This window comes from Caretta caretta, chromosome 4 (assembly GCF_965140235.1).
Source record: "Caretta caretta isolate rCarCar2 chromosome 4, rCarCar1.hap1, whole genome shotgun sequence".
Classification (NCBI taxonomy): Eukaryota; Metazoa; Chordata; order Testudines; family Cheloniidae; genus Caretta; species Caretta caretta.
Genome location: NC_134209.1, coordinates 122,812,768 through 122,829,411, shown reverse-complemented (window position 1 = coordinate 122,829,411; position 16,644 = coordinate 122,812,768). Strand labels below are relative to the sequence as shown.

Genomic DNA, 16,644 nt, shown 5'->3' with positions numbered 1-16,644 from the left:
GGGGCATAAAATCACATGAGCCGTGAGGACCAGATCCTTGTCTGGTGTAAACTGGCATAGCCTCACTGGCATTAATTTATATCTATTAATGATCTGGCTTATAGTGTACAAATTACTTTTATTTTTTATTTTTTTTGCTGTTTATCCCAATACTGCTGTGTTTCAGGATCTCTTGAGTACCAAAGATTCCAACAATCACACTTTATTCAGCTTGTTTAGCTTAAGAGCTCAGTTACAGTAACTTTCATGAGGGGCCAATTGTTTAGAATATATTTCTTTTATCAGCTTTAACAGTTTGCAGTCTTTAATCAATCAGTCCAAATCAGGAATCAGGAACTGCTGCATTATTTTATTTGCCCCTTTAACATCACATATTGCTTAAGTTGTGGGATCTCTCAGTAAACTGGTGCAGTGTTAGTGATGCGGCTACTACAGTAGCAGACATTCAAAAGTGGTGTGCCTAGGAGATATCGTGTGATCTTCTATGCACTAAAAAAAAGTATTATGAAGTACATTGCCCTTGAGAATCTTGTGCAGTACTTTCCCTGCAGGATTGCACTTTTTAATGGAGTTCACAGTACTCTTCTGACATTCTCAGCAATTCCTGTTCTGTCTGAAACAAATTTTGTTACAATGTCCCAGAATGGATTGCTCTGGTATCATGTGCATCAAGTTGTTCAGTGCTACTTAAAACGCTGTAGGTTCCTGTTAAGGTTGCAAATTGGAATTTTTGAATACTGTATTTGATAGCAAAACAAGAAGAAACGATAACTTCCAATCCTTTTGTCAATAGTCTATGGAACTCTATCACATGGAATTCAGCAGAGTGGGCTGCCTCTGCTCAACTGACTCCCTGGACCAGAAGATCAGAGGTATGTAGCTCAATACTGGGGTGCTTCGGCCTAGGTAGTTCAGTGCTAATCCTGCTATATTATACTTCTTTGGGCTTGGTGCTAGCCACTGCTATTGGGCTCTCACTGACACAAACACTTAATGAGAGAAGATATAAACCAATTAAAATGTGACTGTTATATACCTTTAAATACAGCCTTTTCTTTGTGCTAGAAACAGTTGATGATGATGATGATGGTAGGTGAAACACTGATCTCAAGAAAAGAAATCGACAAAGGAATTCAGATCAACTGCACCTATCATTTCTGTTATGTGATCAGTCAAAGTTGGTATGTTTCTTGTCTGTAAGGAACTATAAAAGTACTATATAAGAGCACATTTGTTAACACAGTTTATTGGCACACTTATTGGCAAAGCATACATAAAATACAGTTGTATTATATAACACACTGACTCACTGTGTCTTTACATGATGAATTGAACATATTAATATGGAAATGAAAAAAATTAGTTTCTTTTATAAAGTTTCACATAAATACACCAGAATAATAATAAAAAATTAACTGGTTTGAGGGCTCCAGGGCTTTACAAAAATATGATACAAGAAATATACTATGAAAAGAAATAACAACAAAGCCAACTCAGATACAATAATAAACACAAAAGTTTTAGATTTATTAAGCTGCCCACAAAATTAATGGATTACATGGCTTTAAAATATCTGGATCAACAGCAATTTTACAAAGCATAAACTCTCATAGGACAGGGCATCTTTCTCCACATAAAAATATTTTTCATGTCTTTGATGAAAAAAAAAGACATTTCTTGTTTCAGCACTTTGATAAATGACAGAAGGACTATTGGCATCAGCTACAATATAAATTAAAAATGCTGGATCCTTTAAATGGTTAACCAATGAAAGAAGAGTTAAAGAAAGAACTAAGGTTGCTTTAAATTACTTTTAAAAAGCTGATTTATCTGAAACAAGAAATTGTAGGTGCAAGTTGAAAAGCAGAAAATATTTTACAATTTTAAAAAAGTTTTCCATAGTTATGTTAACGAGATCCTGAGCACTGAAGACTTGTTAAATATGGCCTTTGTTTGATGAGGAAAAAAGACCCCTCCAACAAAATGCTTTGTTTGAAATTTGCCACCAGGTGCTATTTAATTTTCAATTATTTTAATTGAGTTCAGTGCCAGTATCATGTCATGTGTGAAAGCTTCCAAGAAAGGTACATGAAAGCTTATATATGATTTTTCTCTAATTAAAAAAAATCAAATAGCTGTAGTTTAGAAATAGATACTGTATCTGGAAAGGTTTTTTTTTTTAAGAATGGTGTAAAATAGTAATTATAATCCACTGACATACATAACAGTGGATAATGCTGCAGAATAACCTATTGGGAAGCTTGTGGCGTGGGATTTTCAGATTTGGTCTCCTGGTTAGCAGGAGGTTTGTTGTTCCATGGGCTGTTATTTCCCAGCGCAGGTGAATTGTTGAAGTCTTCTTCATCATCCATGCCATTTGCTGCATCATACTGTGTGTTCTCTAGTCTAGTGATAAGCCTTTCGTCTTCATCCCCAAATTCTCCTCCCATCAGTGTTGGTTCTCCTACCACCATCACATCCTGTGAACAGCACCCAACATTTGTTATATGGAAACCTTGAGAGAGAAAAAACCAACTTAAAATAGCCATATTAGAGGATCTGAATCTGTTAATTTTGTGACATTCACACAATGGAATCAGACGCTCCTATATGGTTAGAGCCATGATGCAAACTTGCACTTGATTTTTAATTTATAAAATAAAATACTGTAAAACCCTCACTGATTTGTATATTCAAGGCCCTGGGTCTCAAAACCCCAAAAATATATAAAAATAGCAAGAAGAATGAAATATACATTTAAAAAATAATCCGACTACAAAAGTGGTCGAAAGTTTGAAATGACTGGTTTAACCTTCTACTTGGTATTTTTATCCTCTATAAATTATTTTAATTTCCAGGCCATAAATTATTTTGTTTACAAAGGCTGCTCAGGATGCAAATGAGTTGCAGTTTTGTAACATTCATGCATTAAATCTAGTACATGACACAGTACTTCTCACACTCAGGCTGTTGAAAAAAGGAACACAGTGCAAAGACGGTAACTCTCATCCCTAGCCAGCGAAGCCCTTTTGCACATCCAATATACTTGACATTCTGCTACTTAATTATGGTAATTAATTTAGGTAAAGTTTTTGATAAAAACAATGTTCACGCTGATTTGACAATTTGCATAGTTAATTAAGTCATTAGCAAAAACCTGCTGATTGCCAACAAGCCCTAAATTTACCATCTGTTATTTCATGGTGCCTGTCACCCAGCTTCACGTAGGCAACCCTGCCGCCAATCTGTGCAGTCAGAGGACCAATCTGTCCAGCTGGTACCATCAAAGGAAGATGAAGAGTGCTAATTATAATTATACTGATGAAGCTAGTAGTCATCAAAAACTGAAGCATTCAAGAAGGAAAGAATCCATCTAATCACTGCTTTAAGTACAAATTGTCCTTCCACAACAACAAGTAAACCACCGACTGTACTACAGTGTACCACAGTTTTGTTGCTTTTGCATGCTAACCAGCGTGGAGTAGAAAGGTGCAAAGCCAGACTGGAAAACAGAGTGCTCTCTTGTTTTCTCTGTTTTGAGGAAAATCAGCTTGCTGTGCAAACCACAGCACTGGGGAAGTAAATACATGGAATGAATCTTTTGATGCAGCGGGACTGGTAGGGCTCCAGATAACATATTTGGTGAAAGTGCAATAATTCCAGATGTCCAGATTTGTACCTGCTGATTTAACCAGCCCTTCAAATAATCCCATCGATCCACACAGATTCATATATAAAAGGATGTATTTTTATTCATGAATATAAAGCATCTGTAAAGTGCAAACAGAATACTATTGCTTGCATATAATAAGATTTTTATTACATATGTACTTCACTCTCCATGAAATAAAACAAGCTATTGCCTATAAATATTTACACTGCTTCATCATATTCCTTAACAAAAGCTGAGATGTTATGGAAGAAAGTGTATATGGTACTTTCAAACTGTACTCAGGGAGGAATTGTGGAATGGAGGAAATGTATTACATAATTTCTTCTTTACATTGTCTTTATTGTGTTACTCTCAATATCAATAAAATATTTCTTAAATCAAACCATCACACAGCTTTGCAACATAAAAGTTTAAAGTAACAAAGGTGTTTATAATCAAAAGTTTGTTCTAATTTAGTCTTATGCCTTTAAAGCACAGACCACATTTATTTTGCAGTGCTGAACCAGGACGGACCCTATTGTGTAGGGAAAGCAGTAAGAGGACAGCAAATTAGATTTGAGCTTGCAATGTGATATGGCAGCCAAAAAAGACCAGCGTGACGTTGAGCTGGATATTGAATCACAGACTAAGGCAGTGATAGTTCATCTCTATAAAACACTGGTGAGACTGTACCTTGACTTCTGCATCAAATTCTGGGCACTTCAATACTAGAAAGATGTCAGCAATTTGGATGAAGTTCAGAGAAGTGCATCAAAAATTGCTAAGAGGCTAGAGGCCCAATTTAAGAGGACAATTAAAAGAACAAAATATGTACACATTTTACCAGATTACTGCTACGGAGGCATATGCTAAATGGGTAGAAGGATTAAAGGGAGAGGAATTGTGTAGGGTGGTCCAAAGAGGTGTAACCAGGACTAGCAAGATGAAACTAAGTAAAGGACAATATAACTCACATTGGAAGGACATTTTTCCTGATGCTCAGACTAGCAAACTATGGAATTATATCTGAAAGGAATCAGTAAGAGCCCCATCACTCGAGTCACCTCAGTATTATATAGGAAACATTCCTGCACTGGCAGGGTATAAATGAAGGGCTTGTCTTCACTACGGGGGAGATCAATGCTGCTGCAATTGATGCAGCAGGTGTCGCTAATCAATGGCAGAGCACTCTCCAGTTGACTCAGGTGCTCCACCTCTTTGAGAAGAGTAAGGTAAGTCGACCGGAGAACGTCTCCCCTTGACGCAATGCAGTGAAGACCCTGGGGTAAGTTGACCTAAGCTATGTCAACTCCAGCTATAAGAAAAGGAGTACTTGTGGCACCTTAGAGACTAACCAATTTATTTGAGCATGAGCTTTCGTGAGCTACAGCTCACTTCATCGGATGCATACCGTGGAAACTGCAGCAGACTTTATATATACACAGAGAATATGAAACAATACCTCCTCCCACCCCACTGTCCTGCTGGTAATAGCTTATCTAAAGTGATCAACAGGTGGGCCATTTCCAGCACAAATCCAGGTTTTCTCACCCTCCACCCCCCCACACAAATTCACTCTCCTGCTGGTGCTAGCCCATCCAAAGTGACAACTCTTTACATAATCAAGTCGGGCTATTTCCTGCATAAATCCAGGTTTTCTCACATCCCCCCCACCCCCATACACACACAAACTCACTCTCCTGCTGGTAATAGCTCATCTAAACTGACCACTCTCCAAGTTTAAATCCAAGTTAAACCAGAACATCTGGGGGGGGGGGGGGGGTAGGAAAAAACAAGAGGAAACAGGCTACCTTGCATAATGACTTAGCCACTCCCAGTCTCTATTTAAGCCTAAATTAATAGTATCCAATTTGCAAATGAATTCCAATTCAGCAGTTTCTCGCTGGAGTCTGGATTTGAAGTTTTTTTGTTTTAAGATAGCGACCTTCATGTCTGTGATTGCGTGACCAGAGAGATTGAAGTGTTCTCCGACTGGTTTATGAATGTTATAATTCTTGACATCTGATTTGTGTCCATTTATTCTTTTACGTAGAGACTGTCCCGTTTGACCAATGTACATGGCAGAGGGGCATTGCTGGCACATGATGGCATATATCACATTGGTGGATGTGCAGGTGAACGAGCCTCTGATAGTGTGGCTGATGTGATTAGGCCCTGTGATGGTGTCCCCTGAATAGATATGTGGGCACAATTGGCAACGGGCTTTGTTGCAAGGATAAGTTCCTGGGTTAGTGGTTCTGTTGTGTGGTATGTGGTTGTTGGTGAGTATTTGCTTCAGGTTGCGGGGCTGTCTGTAGGCAAGGACTGGCCTGTCTCCCAAGACTTGTGAGAGTGTTGGGTCATCCTTTAGGATAGGTTGTAGATCCTTAATAATGCGTTGGAGGGGTTTTAGTTGGGGGCTGAAGGTGACGGCTAGTGGCGTTCTGTTATTTTCTTTGTTAGGCCTGTCCTGTAGTAGGTAACTTCTGGGAACTCTTCTGGCTCTATCAATCTGTTTCTTTACTTCTGCAGGTGGGTATTGTAGTTGTAAGAAAGCTTGACAGAGATCTTGTAGGTGTTTGTCTCTGTCTGAGGGGTTGGAGCAAATTTGGTTGTATCGCAGAGCTTGGCTGTAGACGATGGATCGTGTGGTGTGGTCAGGGTGAAAGCTGGAGGCATGCAGGTAGGAATAGTGGTCAGTAGGTTTCCGGTATAGGGTGGTGTTTATGTGGCCATTGTTTATTAGCACTGTAGTGTCCAGGAAGTGGATCTCTTGTGTGGACTGGACCAGGCTGAGGTTGGTGGTGGGATGGAAATTGTTGAAATCATGGTGGAATTCCTCAAGGGCTTCTTTTCCATGGGTCCAGATGATGAAGATGTCATCAATATAGCGCAAGTAGAGTAGGGGCTTTAGGGGACGAGAGCTGAGGAAGCGTTGTTCTAAATCAGCCATAAAAATGTTGGCATACTGTGGGGCCATGCGGGTACCCATAGCAGTGCCGCTGATCTGAAGGTATACATTGTCCCCAAATGTGAAATAGTTATGGGTAAGGACAAAGTCACAAAGTTCAGCCACCAGGTTAGCCGTGACATTATCGGGGATAGTGTTCTTGACGGCTTGTAGTCCATCTTTGTGTGGAATGTTGGTGTAGAGGGCTTCTACATCCATAGTAGCCAGGATGGTGTTATCAGGAAGATCACCGATGGATTGAAGTTTCCTCAGGAAGTCAGTGGTGTCTCGAAGGTAGCTGGGAGTGCTGGTAGCGAAGGGCCTGAGGAGGGAGTCTACATAGCCAGACAATCCTGCTGTCAGGGTGCCAATGCCTGAGATGATGGGGCGCCCAGAATTTCCAGGTTTATGGATCTTGGGTAGTAGATAGAATATCCCAGGTCGGGGTCCTACAAGATCTCTGTCAAGCTTTTTTACAACTACAATACCCACCTGCAGAAGTAAAGAAACAGATTGATAGAGCCAGAAGAGTTCCCAGAAGTTACCTACTACAGGACAGGCCTAACAAAGAAAATAACAGAACGCCACTAGCCGTCACCTTCAGCCCCCAACTAAAACCCCTCCAACGCATTATTAAGGATCTACAACCTATCCTAAAGGATGACCCAACACTCTCACAAGTCTTGGGAGACAGGCCAGTCCTTGCCTACAGACAGCCCCGCAACCTGAAGCAAATACTCACCAACAACCACATACCACACAACAGAACCACTAACCCAGGAACTTATCCTTGCAACAAAGCCCGTTGCCAATTGTGCCCACATATCTATTCAGGGGACACCATCACAGGGCCTAATCACATCAGCCACACTATCAGAGGCTCGTTCACCTGCACATCCACCAATGTGATATATGCCATCATGTGCCAGCAATGCCCCTCTGCCATGTACATTGGTCAAACGGGACAGTCTCTACGTAAAAGAATAAATGGACACAAATCAGATGTCAAGAATTATAACATTCATAAACCAGTCGGAGAACACTTCAATCTCTCTGGTCACACAATCACAGACATGAAGGTCGCTATCTTAAAACAAAAAAACTTCAAATCCAGACTCCAGCGAGAAACTGCTGAATTGGAATTCATTTGCAAATTGGATACTATTAATTTAGGCTTAAATAGAGACTGGGAGTGGCTAAGTCATTATGCAAGGTAGCCTGTTTCCTCTTGTTTTTTCCTACCCCCCCCCCCCAGATGTTCTGGTTTAACTTGGATTTAAACTTGGAGAGTGGTCAGTTTAGATGAGCTATTACCAGCAGGAGAGTGAGTTTGTGTGTGTATGGGGGTGGGGGGGATGTGAGAAAACCTGGATTTATGCAGGAAGTAGCCCGACTTGATTATGTAAAGAGTTGTCACTTTGGATGGGCTAGCACCAGCAGGAGAGTGAATTTGTGTGGGGGGGTGGAGGGTGAGAAAACCTGGATTTGTGCTGGAAATGGCCCACCTGTTGATCACTTTAGATAAGCTATTACCAGCAGGACAGTGGGGTGGGAGGAGGTATTGTTTCATATTCTCTGTGTATATATAAAGTCTGCTGCAGTTTCCACGGTATGCATCCGATGAAGTGAGCTGTAGCTCACGAAAGCTCATGCTCAAATAAATTGGTTAGTCTCTAAGGTGCCACAAGTACTCCTTTTCTTTTTGCGAATACAGACTAACACGGCTGTTCCTCTCTAACTCCAGCTATGTTATTCACATAGCTGGAGTAGCGTAACTTAAGTCGACATAACCCGGGAGTGAAGACAAGCCCTAAGTGACCCAGTAAGTATGTCCCATCTCCAATTTCTATGATCCTTTGCAGATCATTTATTATTCTTTCAGTATAACAACACCCACAAGAGAGAACAACTTGCTTATCTTTCTCCTCACCATATTCAGTATATAATTTCTGTCTGGGAGCTAAACTACAATTTTATTGAGCTTAGTGGTGTTTTCCCTGATCTTACTTACAAGATACCACAGCATTAGCTAGAGAGCACATACTCTTTACATTCTTGCTCTTTGTAGCGTATTATATCAGGCAATAAATAATTTCTCAGGTAGCACGCATGCTATCTTCTCCCCATAGTGGGTTCTCTGCTCCTCAAATGGAATGCTGAAGATCCCCACCCATTTAACCTCCACTCACTAGTTCCACCAACCTCTGAGGAGGACTGGAAGTGACTCCTTTTAGAGCCCCTCAAAGCTTCTCCTTAAATTGGCCAGTGGGGGTCACTGTTCTCGAATGACACAAGGCTCCATCCCTCCCAGGGTTGAGGCTGCAGCTCTGGAGTACTCCTAGCTCCTGCTCATGGAGTGAGAAGCAGAATCCAAGAATTAAACCCTAGTCTGTTGCATGGCCACACATACTGCTCTGGGCTAGTTACAGTAGCATATATTTGACGAGATTATTTAAATAAAGATTTAGGCTATAGTCATTCTTATTAATTTACTTTGTGATTAGAAACATTTTTATCCAAGGAATGTTTAGTGATAGAAAATATGTTTGCAGTGAAGCTCTGTAAATAAAGCAGTGGATGTTTTACACTACGTGATAGAAAATGATCATTTAATAATATAATCATAATAACAGCTTACATATATTTAGTGCCTTTCATACTGAAAAATCCCTAACTGACCCCAAATTTAAATTTTTATATATATATATATAAACAGAACAATAAGACCATTATTCCCTGTGTTACTTCCTGTGATATTAGATTCATTTAATTTAAGCTGTCCTCAAATTTTGATTTGCCCAAATTTCTGTACTTCTAATGCGTAAATGTAGGCATTTTCATGGGCAAGCAGCTCCTGGCTTTGACAATTTGGCACTGTTTTTGACAACTTTGGGCACCCAGGAGTATCAGTTGATACTGGGGTGAGGATGTAACTCTCTTTCCTTGTCCTTTGTCAATGGGGTTGGAGGTGATTATGCTGAAGGGTTTGAACTTTTGGTTTCCCACCACAGCAACCATGAACAATCCCCTGCCCAAGTGCCTCCCACACCAAAATCTGTGACTACCTCCAGTGAAGAAAGCTTGACATTTCTGCTAAAATGATGGGCAGCGACAGAGCTACCATTTAAATTAGGTTTCAGGCTTATCAGCCCCTTGAGATGCATGGGTAGTTTACACTTCTCAGTTTCAGCTGCCCACTAGGTTGACAATCAATTCTTGTTTATTTAGCCGTCATGGTTGAGAAAAAATTCTCAACTAACTTGCACACCTCCATTCCCTTAAAACTAAGGGAATTGTTGAGTCATCAAGAAGTCTCTGGGTGTTCTACATGGATCTGATGGCATGATACTATTCTGTCAGGTGTCACAAGGGTGACATCCTGGCATATGCAGGAAGTTCTGAGCTAGAACTAAAATGGTGAATGGATGTGCTGGAGTGGCTTTGGCAAGCAATCCTGAAACTTAACCCTGTGAAGGGCAAGTTCTTCTAGAGGGGAATGGTGTTTCTGGGGCATCTCTGTAGACTTAGGAAAGTGACTACAATGTTAGGGTTTGGAATCTCAGCATTCTGCCAGCTACAGGAGTCCCTTTGTGCTAGAAGTTTATCACTGCCCATTGTACAGTTTGACATAGAAGGGATCACTATTCTGGGGGACCGCTCAGTGCAGTCAGGCTTTCCAGAAGACGAAGGAGAGTTTGATCAGAACATCATTCAGAGTATATCTGGAAAGCTGCCAGTGAGAGACAGGAGCTGTGCTCTCCTAAGAGGACGTGACTGAGAATGGACAGTGGTCTTCTATAGCCTGATCTTCAGAAAACTGGAATGAAACTACTGTATGACCCACAGGGAATTACTGGCAGAGATATTTCACCCATAATGTGGGCATCACTGCATAGTGTGCTACAAACTCTGTCAAACTTCAGGCAATGCAAAGAACAGATAAGCTGGAGCAGTACAATTCTAGGGCCCCAGCATGGAAATACAGTCACCTTGTCTCACTGCCGGTGCTTGTAACAGAATTGACAATATTGTCGCTGCCAGAAGTATCAGTCAGAATGGAAGCAGGTCGAGGAGACGGCATCCGTACTACTATTGTAGCAGGAGGGGGAGAAGGCCACTTAGGCAAATAGTGTTTCAAGTAGTGCACTGATAAAGCTTTTGTTATCCCAGTGAGTTTGGACAAAGTCCTGGGAGGGTTTATGCAGGAAGTGTCAGACCCACTGTGGTTTCAATGTCTGTGTTAGCTGATGTGACCACGTGTGCTGAAGATGAACTATCACATGCCTATAGAGTACTGTGGAATGATGGAGACCTCATACTGGGTTCTGAAAAGATTCTGGTGGCTCAGGTGACAAATGTGACATTTACGGGGGGTGATGTCTTGTACAGCATCCAGAGCACAGGCAGTGCCAATATAGGGGCAGTATTGGAGTGGAGAGTTACTGATGTTCTGTAACAGGAATGACCTTATTGGGGACAGGCCACAGAAACATTCTTTAACCTGGAAAACAGGATGAATTTATTTACTAGAGAGAAACTGAGATAGAAGCATAGCATTCACTAGAACGTGGGGAAATGACTGTACCCCACAGGAGAGAGGTCTTTGCTGGGTGGAGCTGTATCACTGGAGAAAAAGGGAAACCTCATATTAACCCAATATGGTTCTGGATATGAGCTCACCATTGGGTCCTCCAGAGAAATGATGTGGAGGAAAATGGAACAGGAGCGGGTGCTGCTCAGTTGAGTCACCTGGAGCCAGAAGTTGGGATCATCTAATTTCTGTTAGCTAATGACAGCAGGAAGAAAGGAGAAGTTCCTCACTTGCCTGGTGCTTCAACATTTGCAGAATTGTTTAGTTCCAAGTTGTTTATTTCCCACGAGCAGAGAAAACGACAGGTCTAGCCACAGAGAGTGCCATGACAAACAGGGATTTCAGTTCAATGGCAAACTGTAGCCTGAAACTTGTGAAGTGAGGGCATTATATTGAGGATGAACACATGCAAGGGCAAAAGAAATGTAGTATGTTTCCCTCCCTCACTGCATATCGGTGAAGGCAAGTGTAATAAATTTCACCTTTGCTATTGATCACTTTGCTTGTGGATGAGGTTAAAAAAGGCAAACTGAAAGCGAGATTGCTGCGACCTGTAGCCAGCTTTAGAGAACACAAGCTCTTCTGAAATGATGATCCTAGACTGTATTGTTTTAAAGAAATATGGTCTTGCCTCATTCACTCACATGCCCTTAACACTTCAGTATGTTTAGGTGAAAGGTATATTTAATTTAAAGAAAAAAGATTTGAATAGGTTTACACCGGAATGCCCTATAACTGAAAACACATTAGGTTCTGTCTGTCCTATATAATAGTATTTTTTTCTACAAAAGATGAACAATAATGAAAATATGTTCTCTATGAAGCACTATGAAATACAGTGAAGACTGAAAGTCAACCCACATGATTTGGAAAAATCATATGGAATATATTGTACCCTTGTGTGCATCAGAGTAGATGTACAACAATCATTACCATCAATGAGAGCTGCACTATAATAATTCTTTAATTAATAAAGAAAACTCTCTCACCCTTGTGTATCAATGGGTGAAGTTTACTATTAAAGGGCTTGATTGTCCAATAAGATGTGAGTGCCAACTTCCACTGCAGTCGATGAGAGTTGCATGAACAGATCTCCTGGGATGGGGAGGCCTAAGTGATGTGTATGCAGGGGGACAGATTCTGGTTCAGCTGAATTGAGCTCACTAAAGGAGGTGGGAGAAATGAAGTGGTACTAGCTGTCTTTACTGTCTCTTGATCCTGGAGACAGCTGGGGAGCAATCTGGATTCTCTACCTACACCTGAAGGTTGCTTTTTCTTCAACATGGTTTCTCACAGCTGCGAAGGCATCATCCTGGCAGCCAGGAATAGCCAGACGTAACAGCATGTGGCACCTGGGGATGGAAGGAATCTCCAGGATAGCCAGTTATGCCAGCTTTCTGGATGCTTTCTGCCACCAGAATAGTGGAAGAACAGCCAGAGTTGCAGTGAAAATCTTCTCCTTAGATGAAGGATCCACATGAAAAATTTGATTTGACAGGGCGAAAATATGAACTTGATATACTGAAGCCAAAAGCTGTAGTAATCTAGGAGGTTGCTCAATCAGTTGTAGAATCAGTCCATTTCATATTGTATGGTATTACTTTTAGATAGTCCACTCCTCTTTTTTACCTAAAAAGTCAGGGTTTCTGGGAGCCCACCTCCAGGTGATTATTAATGGCCTACATCCTTTGTTAGGATCCACAAAGGACCCACCATTTTGTATGTTTATCAAAAATACAATAAAAGTCACTGCATGTTATTCTCTTAGTTCCCATATTGTCAAATTAATTTCCATAGCTTTCAAAAGCATGTGCTACCCTCTCTGGATATAAGAGACAATTCACTCACAGTCTGGGGCCTGATTACTCATATGTAGTGATTAAGACAATAAACTTAACACTGGTAAGAGGAAATATTATTTTGCATGCTGCATAATTAACCCATGGAACTATTGCCACAAGATGCCACTGAGATCAAAATCTTAGTATGGTTCAAAAAAGAATTAGCTGTTAATATGTACCACAAAATCATTAATAGTTACACATAACAGGATAAAAATTTGTAAGGGGCAGCAGTTCTCATGCTTCAGGGCATAAGCCAACTGCTAACTGATAGGGATTATGAGGAGATAACTTCTACTCTCAGGTTATTCCATACTTGTTCAGTGTGGGGTTTCTTGCAGCTTCCACTGAAGCATCTGACAAAGGTCACTCACTGTTGGAGACAGGACAGCAGTCTCGAGAGACCACTGGTCTGGTTTGGTCTGGCAATCCCTGTGATCCTATTACGAAGGTTAATGTGTTCATCTGCCTTGCGATGGACGGGAGTCTGAAAGAATCTATCAGCACTGCTACTACTGATAACCAAAAGCCCAACCTAACTCCAGCTGAAGGCAGTGGAAAGACTCCCATTGACCTGAATGGGATTTGGATCATGCCTCCCAAAATTACCATCCACTGCTTGAGGATTATTTATTAAAATTGCACTTCAGCACAGATTCCTCACAATTCATCTCTTTTTCCCCTGTATCCACACCATATTATGTAAGATCTCTTCATGCTTGTGATAATTTTGGCTCAAGAATATATCTTCTTTAAAATTTTAGGGGCAGCTTAAAGTATTGTAAGTGATTCAGGCCTAAAAGGAAAGTGAGACTTACAGGTACCTGACTTGACAGGCTCAGGTTTGCAGCTCCTGTTTTTTTCTTGCTATTGGTACTATTTGCATTGTTCCCAGCACTGCTGTTTGAAGTGCTGCTGGTTGAATTTTTCCTTTTTCTCCGTTTGGTTGTTGGTTGTCTTGTGGGCTCTGCTATAATAAAAATGTAAGAGGCAAAGCAAATTACAGACATTTTAAAGCCCATAGAAGAATTAACTACAAAGAGAAGTGCTAAAAATCTGTTTCTTCTCAGCTTTTTTTAAATTCATGGGTAATTATTGATTTTTATTAATTATTATTATTATTATTATCATCATCATTATTATTTTGGAGCGAACCCATGAGCATGTGAATGCTGCATGGAACAAAAAGAAATGGAATCTGGTTTCAGTTTTAGTAGTAATTAATTTTACATCACTATCCATCCATGCATCTCAAAGTGCTTTACAAAGAACCACTATAGTTAAGTATCATTAGAGAAAACTGCGGCACCAACAGGTGAAGTGGCTTGCTGAAGGTCAGATAGTAGATCAGGCACAGAGCTAACAACCGAATCCAACTCTACTTTCTCCAAGCCCACTGAATCTAACCTTTGGACTATCTGTCTATGTCAAACATGTTTTACAGATAAGAGCAGCTTTCTAAAGTACTGTCAGCATCCAACTGCAATTAAGTGAAAGGCTACATCATTTTCTGCTACTTCAGTCACAGACCTCACCTTTGGTAGACCCTCACAGTAGAATATGTCGACCTGTGCTAAAATATGTTTCTCTACTAGTTTTCCAAATATTTATCGAGTCAAGACTATTACATTCACTTGACTTAAGACCTTTGGCCACAAAAAACCAAAGGTGATAACTTGTACAGTTCACTCAGATTGTGGTATGTGCGTTTACTTTCAATTTAAATTTTTTTTGTAAATGGTATTTTTGTGTTTATGATCAATGAAGTTAAATTCAGGCCTGTAAGTAAAAATTTATTGGACTAGAAGACTATTAATTATGACTTGAAGCTGTAATTCCAGAGTCACAGCAGGAAGCTGTAATATATAAACTATGAATTCTAATGGAGCCAGTGAGCATTTCATATACTATGTATTATCTTTTACTTATGCTGAATTATATCTTACATGTTGTAAAACTATTTGAATGTGTATACATCTAAAATTTATTTAATATTATGTAGCATCAGAGTCAGATTACATGCCATTAGAATTATATCTAAGGCCTGGTCTACACAGCCGGGGTAAATTGACCTAAATTACGCTATTCCAGCTACATGAATAGTGTAGCTGGAGTTGACATAGCTTAGGATGACTTACTACAATGTCTACACCATGCTGCGTTGACGGGAGACACTCTCCCATCGACTTACCTTAATCTTCTCGTTCTGATGGATTACCGGAGTCGATTGGAGAGCTCTCTGCAGTCAATTTAGTGAGTCTTCACTATACCCGCTAAATCGACTCCAGCTGCATCGATTGCAGCAGCGTCAATCCCCGGTAAATGTAATCCCTAAGGTTATGTTTAGAATAGTGCTTAACTTTGTTGTCTTATTTCCTTTCCTAGTGGATTGTCCGCAAAGTTTTTCAATGTTTCTATATTCATTCAATAATAACAACAACAAGTGCAATAAAAATAGAGAGAAAAACATACCTGGTGGTGCCACCATTCTCTGCCATTTTTGAAACAAGCATGTCTTCAGGCAGTCCCGAGGACTTAGATTGTAAGTTTTATGTCTTGACATCAGTTCTTGCATTGGCTCCAATATTACACACAACTGAAAGAATCAGAACAGAATGATTTAATCTAAAAACAACTTAGCATTAAAGGGTTGGCAGAGTCTGAAACTCAGCCATTGCTTTCCTGGTTTTTGTTTTGGCTTATCCTAGTTAGCTAATAGAGAGTGTCCAATACAGTATAGTTCTGTTTGTGTTGAGACCAGCCTAAATTTGCCTCCAGGACCTCTCTCCTCCTTTCCCTATGTCACTGGTACTTACACATGCCATGACTACCTGCTCCTCCCCGGCACTACACATAAGTCCATCTAGATGTCGTGAAAGGTCCACAATCTTCGCACCCAGCAAGAATACACTATGCGGTTCTCCCAGTCATCACAAACCCCACTATCTATATTTCTAGTACATGAATCCCCCATTACTCTTACCTGTCTCTTCTTAATAACTGGGATCCCCTCCCAGGAGGGGTATCCTCAGTGTGAGAGGATACCATGACATCATCTGGAAGGAGGGTCCCAACTATGGGATCGTCTTCCTCTGTGCCATTTTGATGTCCTTCCCCAAGACTTTCATCCTCCTCAACAGCACAGAGGCTGTCAGACTTGGGGTGAGACAATTCTATTGTGTCCTGGAAAGTCTTGTCTCTGTATCTCTCTGTGTCCTTTAGCTCCTCCAGTTCAGCCACCCTGGTTTCAAGAGACCATAGGGCCATGAATTGCTTGCACCGAATGTACACATATGTCCCTGCTTACAAGGCAGATAATCACACATGCTGCATTCAGTGCAATAAACTGGATAGCGCCCACTTACTGCTGGCCATGCACAAACAAAATTTCTCCTGTGCCATATGGGTTTATGCTGCCCGTATTGTAACTAGGGAAATCTACTGAGTCACTGCTATCTATAGATCTCTTAAATGATAATTCTGTCTGTAATCTATTTAATTTCACAGAGAAATTATAACTGGATAAGAAACACAGAAGAAGGTAGAGATGCCTGCAGGACTGGTCATAAGCACAAGCATTCAAAGTGATTCCTTGTTGCCCTCATGTACT

The 16,644-nt window shown here is 40.6% G+C and overlaps 1 protein-coding gene across 9 annotated transcripts in view; it reads right to left on the bottom strand.

The window, feature by feature from the left end:
- Nucleotides 1-1,230: 1,230 nt before the first annotated feature.
- LDB2 (LIM domain binding 2) overlaps nt 1,231-16,644 on the bottom strand; it is a 514,758-nt gene continuing 499,344 nt past the window's right edge. For 2 of the 9 annotated variants that reach the window (XM_048848818.2, XM_048848817.2), the window contains 3 exons: nt 15,507-15,630; nt 13,853-14,004; nt 1,231-2,480 (listed from right to left, as the gene is read on the bottom strand). In XM_048848818.2, the coding sequence (XP_048704775.2) occupies nt 2,250-2,480; nt 13,853-14,004; nt 15,507-15,630 (507 nt within the window). In that variant the 3' untranslated portion in view covers nt 1,231-2,249. Of the gene's footprint in view, nt 2,516-8,804; nt 8,948-13,852; nt 14,005-15,506; nt 15,631-16,644 lie in introns of all 9 variants that reach the window. The other 7 variants (XM_048848822.2, XM_048848824.2, XM_048848823.2 and 4 more) reach the window with 7 other exon arrangements.